Source organism: Rhynchophorus ferrugineus, unplaced genomic scaffold, assembly GCF_030347505.1.
Source record: "Rhynchophorus ferrugineus isolate W39M unplaced genomic scaffold, kcgeb_rfMv2 rfM2, whole genome shotgun sequence".
NCBI lineage: Eukaryota > Metazoa > Arthropoda > Insecta > Coleoptera > Curculionidae > Rhynchophorus > Rhynchophorus ferrugineus.
In genome coordinates, this window is record NW_027472581.1 from 78,887,646 (window position 1) to 78,902,640 (window position 14,995).

At 34.3% G+C, this 14,995-nt stretch overlaps 2 protein-coding genes across 3 annotated transcripts in view; one reads left to right on the top strand and one right to left on the bottom strand.

Moving 5' to 3' along the window:
- crp (transcription factor cropped) overlaps positions 1-14,995 on the top strand; it is a 109,592-nt gene that overhangs the window by 10,923 nt on the left and 83,674 nt on the right. For both annotated transcript variants that reach the window (XM_076396348.1, XM_076396349.1), the window contains exon 2: positions 7,537-7,705. In XM_076396348.1, the coding sequence (XP_076252463.1) occupies positions 7,537-7,705 (169 nt within the window). The remainder of the gene's footprint in view (positions 1-7,536; positions 7,706-14,995) is intronic.
- Positions 10,939-12,784, bottom strand: LOC143191364 (uncharacterized). The gene is made up of 3 exons (XM_076396347.1): positions 12,149-12,784; positions 11,369-11,864; positions 10,939-11,266 (listed from the first exon to the last, which is right to left on the bottom strand). Exons 1-3 carry the CDS (start codon positions 12,647-12,649, stop codon positions 10,992-10,994), a joined length of 1,272 nt encoding a protein of 423 aa, XP_076252462.1. The 5' UTR covers positions 12,650-12,784; the 3' UTR covers positions 10,939-10,991.

Sequence of the window (14,995 nt, forward strand, 5' to 3'; positions counted from 1 at the left end):
TACAATACGTCAACTAATTGTGTATTGAATTTGTCATTATAGCTTGGTATAATTTTAAATGACTACGTGACTTTCTTTCATAGCGTCCTTGTAGATAGGTCATATTTTTATATGACTTTATACCAAGCATTAAAGTTTCCTGAATAAGAATCTAATTTTTCAGGGTTGCTTAAATTGCTTAAAAAAATCGAAAACATTTATTCAAAATGGATACTAAACAAACAATCCCTAAAATTCATAATAACCCTCCTAAGTAATTAAAATAAAATATCTGAATTTTATGTTTCTGCAAGTGTTGAGTAAAGTTATTCTTATTATTACTAAACCGTTTTAACCCAAAAAACAGAACATCAATACTCGCTTCAGAGTCACTTCCCTGTGATCCAGGAAGGCTTGTTTCTGGAAAAGTGTAAACAGCTGGAAATTAAATTAATTTTGGTGGCCGTTTTTCGCTTTCAGTGTAAAACTTTCAAGTAAAGTCATGGTTCCGAACGTAAAGAGATATCATGCAATTTATAACTGTCATGATCACATGATGTCACTAATTAAACTTAAAATCGTTGTTAACAGTAATAAGAAATATCCCTTGTTAGTAAGAAAGTTTTCAGATCAGATAAGTATATCTATATAATTAAATCAATAAGTTCTCATGAGCGTAGAATTGTTATCTTTAATAATTGTCTCCGTGCTGCTTAATAAGCCCTAATGACTGTGTATTGATCACTATCTCTAATTAAATTAAATACCCTTATAATGGTCATCTCTAGGTAATTAAACCAATAAGGTAATTTTATCTAATATTTAAAACTAAATATCCAATTATAACTTAATTAACAAAATTAGTAGAGATATATGTTACATGGGAAAATAGAATTGCCATCTTTAATTGACTGTCTCCAAATGCAATTGCTGATTAATATGAGTCCTAATGAGTGTGGCTATTACAATCGTAAGAAAATCAATATCTCTAATTAAACTAGAAACAGTTGTAGTAGTGATCTCTATAGGTATTTAAATTTGGTAGTTTAGGTTAAGGTAATTATGTCGGTCAGAAATCGATGATCATTATAGCTTCTAGGTGTGAATAAAAATTAGATTCTTAATTTACATATTAATATTATCTATAATTAGTTAATCTATTTTAGTTCAAATAAAACAGGCAGGAATCAATAATCGCTGTTTGTGATTCATGAAAGCTCATCTCTGGAAAATTGTGAAGGCATCAGCAGAGCTATTTCAAGTGATTTATAATTTCGATAAATGAAAGGCTGTTCAATACTCAAAATAGCAACCTTTTGATCACTGTGGTTGTGGATTGAATAAATGTGATATCTGATTTGAGAGTGTTGTCTAAGTCGTCCAATGAACACGGTCAGTTCTGCGATATTACTCGCAGAACTTTTTTCTTTTTTGACGCGATCTGATGTTGATGGGTCGTTCTCTATCTTTGACAGGACAGATAAATCTCTTCGTATCTCTCATCACGCCATAATTTTTCACAGTTTCCCATTTTCTAAACTCAAAGCCGCGCACCATATGCGCCTAAAAACACCACCGTCTGCCTCGTCTCACGTAAACCACATTTTTTATCCACCCCCGCGCTATCGTACGCTTCTGTCCGTCGTCGACCCGTTCGCCCCCTCATCCCCGACAACTTTCCCGACCCCTGTAGCTCTCCCACTTTTTCCGACCGACACGTCGATCGATAGGACGAAGTGGAATCGCCCTCGTGCTCCCCCCCGCAGCCGCACCAGGTCTCATACATCACCACCGCCCGAAACGCCACCGCCCTGCCCCCTCGCTTACTACTCTCGGCCCGTCATTTTGCGAAATCATGTGTGGGCCCAACAAACCTGACCAAGATACGTCGTAAAACGGCGTTCGGCTTCGGGAAAAGCGGATATCAGGATCTGGCGCGCTATGTGGCAACGTCGCCTCATACTCCGATTTTTTTCCCTTTTCGTATTAAGCCGGAGGATTTATCGCATGAGCTGGCAACGTGATGCTAGAACTTTATAGTGGTGCACTGGAAATATTTTACGGTACGACTTTCGGTAGAAGTTTGTTATTACGAATAATTTTTACCCAACAATACTTAATTAATTTTTTCACGCCAAATCCGTAAAATAGGTTGGGCACTCGTTACATTCTTGACCCCTTTCCGTACCAAGAACATTGCGAATAATTTTGCAATTTATCCGTTTTAATTAGCTTAAACTTGGTGATGTCAAAGTTGGCCATGATTTTTTTTTGCTCGTGGAAATTTCACGCACCTAAATATCGGTCGTTTTCGGGTACCTCTTGCGCTTATTTCGCCGTACCTCGGACGTTACATTATCGAAGGATATTTTAATGTGGAACAAAGCTGCAGCAAAAAAAATATAACGCTGTCGGAAATCTGACCTTGGCAGATGGTCCCCATGTCTTTCAAGTCGTTCGCGAAGGAGACCCCTCGAGCCTCTAACACGTGTTCTTTTTTATTCTTTCTGATCGTCCATCACCTGTCCTGTACCGGTTTTCGTCCGAATGGGCGCTTTCCGTTCTTTTTTTCTAAGAACCCATTTATTTTACTGCACTTTGGCTTTATTGCGTTTTGGTTTGCGCTGTTACTTTTCTTTCTGGTCGCTGATGGTATATTTATTCTAATTTTGCACTTAATATAATTGAAACTAGGCGTTATGTAGTTTTTTTTTGTTTTGTTATTGCAAATGTGCATAATGTTGCAAAAATGCAAATGCATTATCGTGTTCTTTTTGTTTCTGAAGATTTTCTGTTTGTTTCTTTTTCTTCGTTAAAATTCTTATAATGCTTGCCGGTGGTTGGTGATTTTTGTATTGGAATTGAAATAGTAGAGGTAGAATTAGTTTTTGAACCACTTTTCTAGTCTGATTGAGGCTTCGTCAAAACATGTGTTTACCTAATATCTTCATTATGTCGAATTTAGTATATTTTAATAAATGACTGAGTTTGTTTTGGTTGCGGGTTTTTGAACTATTTATTGAAAATATCATACATAACGAAATGTTCCCAAAGATGCTTTAATTGTGTGAATAAAAATATAATAATAAAAAAATAATAATAAAAACATGAGTATCTTGTAAAGATGCATTGTTGTCGAATTGATCTATTCTGAAAATTGTAAAATTGAAATAGCAAATGATGATAAGGTGACTTAAAAGAATATAACCTTACGAATTGTGTTCTCATAATGATGTTTTAGGGGCTGGAGCACCAAACCACACTGCAAAGATACTAGTATTAGTTTGACAATAATTTTGTATGGGTTTTATATATCATGTGTTTAATTAGTGAAAATGGAAAACTTCAGAGAACTGTTCGAATAATTCTTGTACGATAACGTGTCCATGTCAATTTGGTTTATGAAATTAAGGTGATAAATCTTGACAATTTAATTACTTTACAATTTAATTTACAAACGGAATTATCTTAATTATTTGAGAACTATTTCAAGAAAAGGATTGACTCATATGTGTGCGAGAAATATTGCATTAGTTACTAATAATAATTATATTATTCGATTTATTGTTGGTGTAATAAATTTGAATATATTGATTGATGTAGGCCATGTCTTTTCATTATTGATACAAAAACGAAATCATACTTATAGAACATCGCCCTTATTCATCAGATATAGATTTGTTTGACCGACTTGACCTAAAAAACATTTTTGAGAAGTTTCTCTCAAAAAATTGATCATTGTTAAATCTTATTTTGATCGATTCCACCCGAAAAGTAATTTCAGTTTTTCTCTTATAGAAATAAATTAGCAAGTTTTGATGCATCGGCCGTTTATAGCCCAGATCTTGTAACTCTCAATGATGTAAATGTGTTTAAAACATAAATCTGTTAGTCTATTTTCTCGCCTAGAGACCTCAGAAGTTCTATAGTGACGGAATTATAGTTTTGCCATAAAATTGGCAAAGGGTCATAGATCAAAACGGAATATGGCCGGCTTGGTTGGCGCAACGGTAAAGATGACAGGACGGCCCATAGCCTATTCCATAAAAATAAATTCGCTCTCAGAAACATGAAAAAATAAACCGAAATTAGTTTTCGGGCGGACTCAATATTTAAAATCAAAGTTCTGATAATTTGTAGTTATTTTTGTATTCTCAGTAATTATTACGAGACCCTCGTATACAATACGGATAGAAAAAATTTAGTAAATAATGACCATAAACAATGTCGTGTATCATCATTACTTTTCGCTGTCACCTGTACGGTCTAGTCGTAATTCCAACTGAACTCGTTTTATTTTATTTTTCGAGTCTATTTTTTTTTCGAACGGTTGAACAAAACCGTAGACGCCGCCTGTCGTTGTTTCGCGTATGGCTTCGGACTTCGCGTAACTTCTTTTGCATGTCGGGGCCCAGACGGACGCCAGCCGTCTAGCCGCTTTCAGCGTCCTTGATCCAATTCCGACGCTTGGCTAAGGATGTCGAAGCCCTTTAAATTTAATCGGAGGCCCACTTAGGGTTTTGCCTCAATAAAATCCACTAATTCTTGTTATACGTTGTTTATTGAGCATGTCGACCTGAGTTCACAGAATGTACCACACACTTTTTTAAATATATTTCCTATTCCAATTAATTAAATTATTCTTTTATTTTATTATTAGGAATATCATGTTATCATAGTTGTAATTATTTTTGTATTCTTCCTAATTTTACGTTGGTTATGTCAAATATTGTCGTCCTTTTTTGTAAAAAATGTAAGAAAAAACATTACAGGTAAATTAATAAATATAACTTCAAATATTAGGTACGTTACTCCTTTAATTTTGAAAACAATAAACAAGGTGTTAACAAATTCTGTAAAAACAGTTGTAACAACTAAGTTTAAAATCTAAAAATATTTTTTGGGTACCTATTTCCATCCCGGAGACCATATTGAGATCACAATAATCAGTATGTGATATTAAATTGTATTCATAATAATTATGTAAAATTAGTGCTTAACAATCATATTATAATAATCTAATCAGACTTTTGTCAACCATTAGCATGGATTAAGTAATTCTAATTTTCCAGGCAGTAGTGATAAATTTGTGACGTGGACTGACTTAAAACACCTTATTTTTCTCCCTTTTTTTATTGCTTTTATGACAAACTGGGATTCACCGTTACTATTGTCTGACCCATAATTGAAGGCGTTATTATGAATAATTGAGTACATTAATTGTATTATCAAGTATATATCGTATACCCTAACGGTTTTCTCATTTTTTATACAGTATTCGAATTCAATCTCAATAAAACTATTCATACCAGCTAGACTATGACTGATTGGAACAAGTAATTATCAAAAGGTAGATGTCTGATGAATACAGTCTGAATAATTATAATAATAGGTTTACGTAAGTTTTGCCACATATTAAGTTTTGGTAGGTTGCTAAAGCTTTTTTTGGTTCAATGTTATTTTAAACACATTATTTGCAATTGTTAGCGGTACCCTGTGCTAGTTTTAATCGTTTTCAAATCTCAATTAATCATTTAGATGATAATCGATGGCAATTTAGGATTTACTAACTTAATTACAGTGAAGTTTTCGGGTAACAGTAAAAGTAAGAAAGACCCCGTAAAGTATTTATTATTATAAAGTGAAGTAATTTAAAATTTCCATTTCCCAAACATCATTTCCGAAGACATTTATCAATAACATAACCTTCAACTAACAAAATTTTTCATTAGCATCATATTAGTTTCATCGTCACTGAAGATCTCAATTGAAGATGGAATTTGTGATATTTGTTAGCTCAGTGAGTTATTTTTTATGAAGACTTTGAAATTGTCGGATGGTAATATCGTCAGGACCCGGTACTTTTCGGGTGGTCAGATTCTGTACTATTGTTGCACGATTATTTTTTGTTCCAAGTTGACCTTACTTTATGATATGTTCCAAGTCTTTATGATAACTTAAATCTAGGTATATAACTAGGAGGATCCATCGGCCCTATCTCAGTCTCTGGTAAAATAATGTTTAGGCATGTCACTGCTGTATTTTTTATTATATGCACCTCACTACACTGGATCAGATGGTTTGATTATTTTAAGTCTGTGTCCTGTTCTGGTGGTATCCAAAAGCTGCAATACTTCAATATTGTCATGAGAATGGAGTCTTTCCTCATGCCCCCTCATGGTATTTTTCGGGTGGTCAGATTCTGTACTATTGTTGCACGATTATTTTTTGTTCCAAGTTGACCTTACTTTATGATATGTTCCAAGTCTTTATGATAACTTAAATCTAGGTATATAACTAGGAGGATCCATCGGCCCTATCTCAGTCTCTGGTAAAATAATGTTTAGGCATGTCACTGCTGTATTTTTTATTATATGCACCTCACTACACTGGATCAGATGGTTTAATTATTTTAAGTCTGTGTCCTGTTCTGGTGGTATCCAAAAGCTGCAATACTTCAATATTGTCATGAGAATGGAGTCTTTCCTCATGCCCCCTTGCAATTCTCTTGATTTCTTGACTGACTGTGGCTATCTGAAGGTCTCGATGTAGGTAATCAGTCCTATAGTATTTGGGTGCGCCCACAATACCTCTCAGGACTTTGTTCTGAAAATTTTTTATTTTATTTATGTTACTCTTTGCAGAACATCCCCATAATTGAACTCCGTATCTCCATATAGGTTTTAGTATTTGCTTATACAATAGCAATTTATTATGTACTGATAATTGTGATTTTCTTCCAATTAGCCAAAATATTTTCCTATATTTCAATTTTAGTTCTTTTCTTCTTTATATGTTCCTTCCAGCGAAGTTTTGCATCAAGATTCATTCTGAGATATTTAGCGTTGTTGCTATATGGAATGATAGTATTATTTAATGTTATTGGTGCTTGTATAGTCTGATTGTAGGTGAACTGCACATGCACAGATTTACTTTCATTAATTTTTATTTTCCAAGCTGGTGTCCAATTATTTATATTATCACTTGCCTGTTGTAATTTTCGTAATCTTTTATCAATTTAAAACAGTTTATTTTGATATTGTGTCTGCATATATACTCCCTATTAATTAAGTTTTTATGACACGTTTAGTAATACCCTCTTTTATAATTAACTATTTAAAATCAAGATAAGTCGTAGGACAACCGCATTGGCTTAGGTTATGGTCTATTATGGCCATTTAACGGGTCCTACGAGGGTTGAAAATGGTAACCAGGGTTTAAGCGAATGTGACTGTCGTTGCCTAATACCCACCACCTGCCCCAGAACTTTCCCTTCGTTGATTCCGTACAAAAACCTTTTTCTTTAGAAATCAGCAGGGTTTTTTTGTTGGAAATAACAGAATAGCCGGAAAAAACTTTCAAATGTAGTTTTTGTGAGAATTTAGTTTAATAACCGTGGGAAATGGGCTTCCACTGAACCCCGACACGATCAGTATCGAGAAATTGTCTCGCAGTGCGTGAACAAAAATTGGTTTTACGATTTGATATATTTTAACGAGATATATTTAAGGGCCTACCTTAACTGGCGATTTAATCTCGATTGTTTTTTCGTTTCAGTCGAATTAACAAGGGTGGTGAACCACCCACGGCCGCAATGGACCAGGAGAAACGTATACGGCGGGAAATTGCCAACAGCAACGAACGTAGGCGTATGCAAAGCATCAATAATGGGTTCCAATCTCTTCGCAGCCTTCTACCGCATCATGAGGGAGAAAAGTTGAGCAAGGTACGTGGAGTTGTTAGTTTCTAGATATGTTTAAGTCTAGGTCTTATTGAGATTGGTAAGAAATATTAACGGGTAACATGAAATTATAGTTTAGAAAACATGTTACTATGTTTGTACATTATGTACAAATTTAAATTTGAAAAGCGTAATTTCGAAAGGCTTTTAATATTTTATTATTTACTAGCTGACCCGACAGACTTCGTCCTGTCAAAAAGATTTGTAATGTGGCAGTTTTTGTGCCTAAGTATTTTAAAAAATTCTCCTGAACAGAAACATCACCCTGGTGATAGGGCGTTGTGAATAAAAAATAATTAAATAAAACATATATAAGGATTTAAAAGTAAGTAATCACTTTATTGTTAATCATGTGAATCATAATTATTATTATTATTATCATTGTAGTGCTTTGTGGTATACGATGTTTTTTGTTTGATTACCTGGCGAATAGATAAACAAATCTGATGGTTTTCCAACACGGGAACAGGCAACATACAATTGACCATGTGAGAAACATGGGTTTTCTAGATTAATACCACAAACACTTAATGATTGCCCCCGGGACTTGTTTATAGTCATAGCAAAAGCAAGCCGCACTGGAAACTGTAGTCGTTTAAACTCAAATGGCACATCAGTCGGAATCATTGGGATGCGCGGTATGAGAACATCTTCTCCTTTATACTTTCCTTTGAGTATAGTTGCTTCTATCACATTGTTTAGTAATTTTTTTATCGCTAACCGTGTACCGTTGCAAAGACGCGGTTGGTTGATATTTCGCAACATTATAACCACCGATCCAACCTTTAATTGAAGATTGTGAGGTGGCAATCCTGGCAAATCCAGCGAGTTTAAAAATTCCGGTGGATAGTTGACTACATCATCTTGATTAGTAGCCGAATCAACTGATTTATATATATCCTCAATTCGCCTGTAATTTGTTCTTGAATTTTGAAATTTAATTCATTTACATCTATGTTTTTTGCAGCCAGTATAGCTCGTTCGCTCAACCAATCATGGTTTCTGTAATTTTGAGAAACATCTGGAAACACCTTCTGAATAAGTTCATCTTTTGATCGAGTTAACTGACAAAAACTTTGAGAAAAGTTAATGCAGCCAGTCAACATGTCTATAGGAAATTTGCCATTACCAATGTCAATGAGTTGTTTAGAGAATATGTTTCCAGATTGGTCATTTTGCAACTCGACACGCATATTCTTGCTTAAATGAAGTACTTTGACATGTTTCCACAAATTGGAGGACTTTAGACATGCATTGAGTTCATCAGCTGGCATTGATCGTGGAATCACTGGCAATGTTTGACGAAAATCTCCTGCTAATAAATTCATTGCACCACCAAATCGGTTATTATTGCTACGTAGATCTTTTAAGGTACTGTCTAAAGCCTCCAAAGATTTTTTATGTGCCATCGTGCATTCATCCCAAACAATCAATTTACATTGCTGCAAAACCTTTGCCATTGCAGAGTTATTCGAAACGTTGCAGGTTGGAGTTTCATTGCTTTGCATATTTAATGGCGATTTTAGTGCTGAATGGGCTGTTCGACCACCTTCAAGCAAAGTTGCTGCGATTCCCGACGAAGCGAGTGCAAGTGCAATTTTATTTTGTGAGCGAATTGTTGCTAATATTAATGAAATCAAAAAAGTTTTTCCTGTACCACCAGGTGCATCTAAGAAGTAAATCCCTCCAGTTTCATTATTTGTTACTTTCATAAGAGTTTCAGATACATACTTCTGTTGTTCATTTAACAGTGGAAGATTTGTTTGAATTAATTCTTTCAAAGCGTTGAGATCATACAGTCTTTCTCGATGCAACTCTTGGTTAAAAGCGTCATGCATTGGACGATTGGGCGCGGTCAGGCCTAATTGAATTAATATTTTGTTTGACATTATCAAGCACATGTCCTCAATTGAAATCAATGCTTCATTGTAAATTTCTTCACTGATTTGTATATTTGGATTTCCCATTCTATTCCGTATTTGATACAAAATATCATCACACATATAATCTTTGTACTTGATCCACAAATCAATTGGGTTTGATGGGAAGCATGTAGATATGATTATAGAAAACAATGTTCCTATTTGATGAGCGTGTGATGATATTACAGCATCATTGAGAGTTTGATCCCAATGAGCGTCATTTTCAAGCAATTGCAAACATTGACAGGCTTCTCTGTAGGATCCACACAATTCACCATCAACAGTTCGTAACTGTTGGAGTGATGTTTGGCCACGTACATTGACTAATAGCAGTCGTAAATGAAAACATTCATCATTGCTTGGATGTACTGAATAAATCCGGCCAATCGCATCGGTGGAATATACATCTGTATATCCTGGAACTGGTTTTCCTTGTTTCCGTCGTATAAATCTCCTTGAGGATTGATTCCAGGTATAATATTTTGGCATTTCAGAATATAGCAATGTTTGTGCGAAATCATCGTTTTGGCATGTCTCAAAAAAACTGGTTAATGTAGTAGATGGTGGCTGAGCAGCTCTTTGTACTGCGTTCTGTGCTGTAAAATACACTCTTTGTCCATTTTCTAAATGCACAGCTAAGTGAACAATTTTAATCGATTTCACTGAATAGCAAGATTCAACGTTGATGTGTGCTTTGAATGTCTTTGATAAAATGGGTGAATATGGAACAATCCAACGATTATCTATTTCAATATCTTGTTGATTTAATTTGACAATTGTTGATTTTCCATTGTCTGCTGTCGATCTGCGACGATACAATGGATAACCGTCATTACCAGTAATTGTTTCCGATATTATGTCCGTGGATATCGTTTTGAACATTTACCATCCATCATACACGGTGAATTTTGATTAAGAGTTCCACAGGGACCATGTATCATGTTTTTGATAACTACCTCATGCAATCCAGGATCTACTTGTACATTAGGGATTTCAGCTGATATCACTGCATCAACTTCATTTGGCCTTATCTTTTCAACCAACCAAATCAAAATGTGTGCATGTGGCAATCCTCGTTTCTGCCACTCCACAGAATACATCCAGCAGCGTGTCTCACCAAACACATTATGTTTTACGATGAAATTCATTAAAGATTTCAACTTTTGTCTAAAGACTCTGGCTGTAATATCATGACGATCAATGGGTGATTGCCCAGGGAATAACTCCTGCTTAATTTCTATCCATTGCGGATTGCATGTAAATGTGATGAACAAATCTGCTGTACCATAATGACGAACATACGACATGGCATCTTGAGCATATTCGTGCATATGCCGATGGCTTCCGATTTATGTTGCTGGAAGAATAGTCATCCGACCGACATTCTGTGCATTTCCATCAGTATTAATCGCATCTCGAAGGTGAATATACTCTTCAGATCGGAGTTTGGTTTGATTCAACCTGATGAATGTTAATCTCTCCGTTTCAATTTTAACATACATGTCAACAACATATTTGTGATATAATCGCCGACATTTCAATATGTGATTATCTGCATTTTCCCGAATCATTAGGCGGTATGAATAATAGTTCATTGAACTGACTTTTTTGTTGGTTTCAGAACCTGTCAATAGATTTTGTTTTAATAACATTCAAATATAAAATTAAAATACATAATATAGTGACTGAGATATTATCGCCATAGCTAAACTAATATTTTAGTTACCTGTAATGGGATTTATCATTTTTATTGATAAATCGTAGCCATCTTCACCTTGCCAAAATATAATGGGATATTGCAGTGCATCATATGAGCGGTGTGTTTCCTTTATACGTTGTAATTGATCATTCCGACGATGTAAAACAATATCACGGGATTCCAAATTTTCTCCAACTACAATGATAGCAACTTCATCAATAGTTGGTGCATTAAAACGTCTTGTATGTTGACCTGCAGGTGTTTTATCAGCTCTGATTACAATTTTGTGATTATCGGATGGCATCAGATCCAGGGCAGTTTTAAACAATATAATCAATTGATTGTGTTGATGAAATAAAGTTTGTAATTGTTCTACAATAGACCTTTTTACTAAATTGTTATGTGCACAACGCAGATCAATTTCTTGTGGTGAATTGCCCATAAAATAAATTTGCAGGAATTTGTTGTCGCTATCTGACACTGGTAACAGTGAACCTGCTCTGTGATATATTTGCCCTTGTATCTGTAAATAAAAAAAATATTATGGTGTGGTATAAATTAATGGATTGTCAATGATCAAACTTAAATAATATTTGATCTTAAAAAGTATATATTTAGTTTTAACTAATATCTATCAAATATAAAATATAATAAAAGTGTCACTGAAACTGAATCACCATATAATATGATGACTAAGTGATATATTTCGTAATGATTAAGAAATTGAAGATTAGTAACACATCTTAACTTTGGTGACAGAAAATTTTGTTCGCTAAAATAATTATGAGTAACTGCTATAATACATACCTTGAAAGTTGGCATAAAATTTTCCCGAACTACATTTGTTGCCCCAAATGAAGTCATTTGAAAGCAATTGTTATATTGTTGGATATGTGTCAAAAAGTGTATAGAATCTGTTCCTATTCCTGAAACCAATGAGTACAATGGTTCTGGTGGTGGATCCAATGGTATCAATTTCACTTTACCATTTCCGCAACACAATCCATCGGCTTCGTTTTTGTATTTTAATGCCTTACAGTGTGAGCAAACCAAGTTCATAGAACCAATAACAACACATTGGTAGTTACTGTAGTCAATTGACACATCGTAACTGAAAGCAGCTCGATTCAAACTTGCGCGATTATTAGTTGAATGTCGCGCTCGCGCTTCACGCGTTTTTGATATCCGAATTCTTTCACGTTCATTTCCGTCGTCACGTTCTTGTGCAGTACGATTAGATCGGTAATTAGCTTGGTTTATAGCATTTCTGGTTCTTCTACCTAAATTGCTTCGTCTTATAGGAGGCATATCAAATATAAATTATTTTTTCACTAATCACGAACTAAACAAACACTAACTAACTAAACACTCTGCACAAAACACGATATACGAATTTGTTTCGTGTATCAGTTGACAATTCATCTGTCATCTGTCAAAAGTCATCTGTAACAGACAACTTTTTTTTTAAATTTGATATGACTTGAACTCAAATCCTTTTAAGCCGTACGAATTGTTTTATTTATTAAAAATTTGGATATTAAAAATAATAAAACACTGTTGGTAACGCGATTTTTGTTTGACTGATGTAATGACGTGGAAACTGATGCATTTTATCTCGCGTGCCGAAACTAATACAAAAGAAACGCGAGTTTCGGAACGCGACATTAAACTCCTCCAACTATGTATTCTGTGCTCCAACGCACACACGCACATTGTTTTGATAGATATGATCTTTGACGTTAGGAACACACCTACATTGCTTAGACAACAGTGAGTGCTTGTAATTTAATATGAACTTTATACCATAGCAATATAGCTCAAATTGACTACGTTTTAGTTACAAATCATTTGTATGGGAAAAAGAAAAGGGCTATTTTTAGGGTTTTTCCAGCAATAATTCTAATTTTTCTCGTCGTAAAAACCATCCTTGAACTTCAACGAACATTTTAAAAAAAGATTTTGCCAAATTGGTCCAGGCGTTGTTGAGTTATGCGCTTACCAACACATTTTGCGATTAATTTTTATATATAAGATTAAAACAACATTACATAATAGGAGCTCTATTTTGTTTATAATAATTGTATTTGATAATTTTAATGGTAGATTTTTACTTTGCTCTTGTCGTTTAATTGAGCAAAACTTGAACGCACTAAATATAAGAAGCTTAGTGGCTTAGTTTAGTCTAGGATAAACTTTTCAAAAATAATATATCGAGGTTATATCAGGAATATATATTCTGTTAAAAAAAACAGTTTACTATTTGTGGCATTGTAGCTATTAATATGGATTTTTTGCTTCTTAGATTTCAATTCAAAATGATCATAGTTATTGCATTGGAACGATATAAATCGCACAGAACCATATCTGGTAGATACGTTGGTTGATTAACGGACGAATAGCAATGTTGCATGTTTTGGCTTTAAATTGTTATTCTTTGTGCTATTATCATATAGGTTTCATGGATATCATAAAATTATTTTATCAGATTTGGTATAACTACTAATTTCTCTTGAATACTTGCCTTAAATGCATCAATTACGATTTTGGTTCACCGTTTTATACTTAAATGTTTTCGGTTTCTTCTGTTCAACTAGATCGAAATCACCATTAAATTGTCAAAATTTCACAGTTTTATCTATGAAGTATTCTCACTGTGGCATCTAATATTACTTGATTGTTCTATTTTATATCTTTCTATAAAACTTTACTTTAGACTGTACTTTAATATTTCTCTAGTTTTTGCCATCATTTTCGGAATATATGCCAATATCAATGCCAAATCGGTCAATATTTTGTTTGACTAATACCTACCGTTTTTTTTTAAGAAAGCCGTGACTATCACATTCTTTCTAGGTCTTCATTCTGTCTCAACCCAACTTGGTATTGTTTTATATTAACAAACATCATTCATTTTCCTTTTCGATCTTGCATCATTTCCAACTTGATTGATATTTAAATGGATATTTTAACAGAATTTTTTTATGCTTTTCTAGTTATCACATACTCCGCTAAAGGAACCGGAAAATCTAGTGACAAAAGAGTACTTAATTGGGAAGTTAGGAACACGGTAAAAACCTGGAGAGGGTAACAAAGAAGAACCATGCTTCTTAATTTTTAATTCTCGTACCCTGTTAGCGTCTGAAGACTGAAGAGACCTTAAAAAGGTCTTTTCCATCTATGTTCTTTAAAATCCAGATGACAACAAAACATCCATTTATACCGGAGATATCGCTAATGCAGTAACCAACTTGTGCATTGGGATACAGTAATAGTCTTTCAGAGTACTTCGCCTAATACTCCGAATTACACTCGTTATGGGTTCTATGGGAATATCGCGTTGAATCAGTTTGCTGGACACGTAATATGGGGTATCGACGATGACTCGCAACACTTTATTCTGGAACCTCTGGAGGATATCTATGTTAGATTTGCTAGTAGTACCCCACAGTTCAGTACCATAGGTCCAAATGGGCCTATGTACTAACTTATACAGCAAAACGTTGTTATCTGATGATAATTTAGATTTACGCCCTATGAGCCAGTATATTCGGTTTAGTTTAACCCCAAGCTGTTTGTGTTCTGTCACTATATATTTTTTCCACGTCAAACGTCGATCAAAATGCTTTCCCAGATATTTAACATTGTCTGCTTGCG

Excerpts from the sequence above, each read along its gene's own strand:
- LOC143191364 (XM_076396347.1), bottom strand. The coding sequence starts at position 12,649 with ATGCCTCCTATAAGACGAAGCAATTTAGGTAGAAGAACCAGAAATGCT. Across the intron at positions 11,865-12,148 it reads ATTTTATGCCAACTTTCAAG|ATACAAGGGCAAATATATCA; the intron begins GTATGTATTATA and ends TTTTATTTACAG. Across the intron at positions 11,267-11,368 it reads AATGATAAATCCCATTACAG|GTTCTGAAACCAACAAAAAA; the intron begins GTAACTAAAATA and ends ATCTATTGACAG.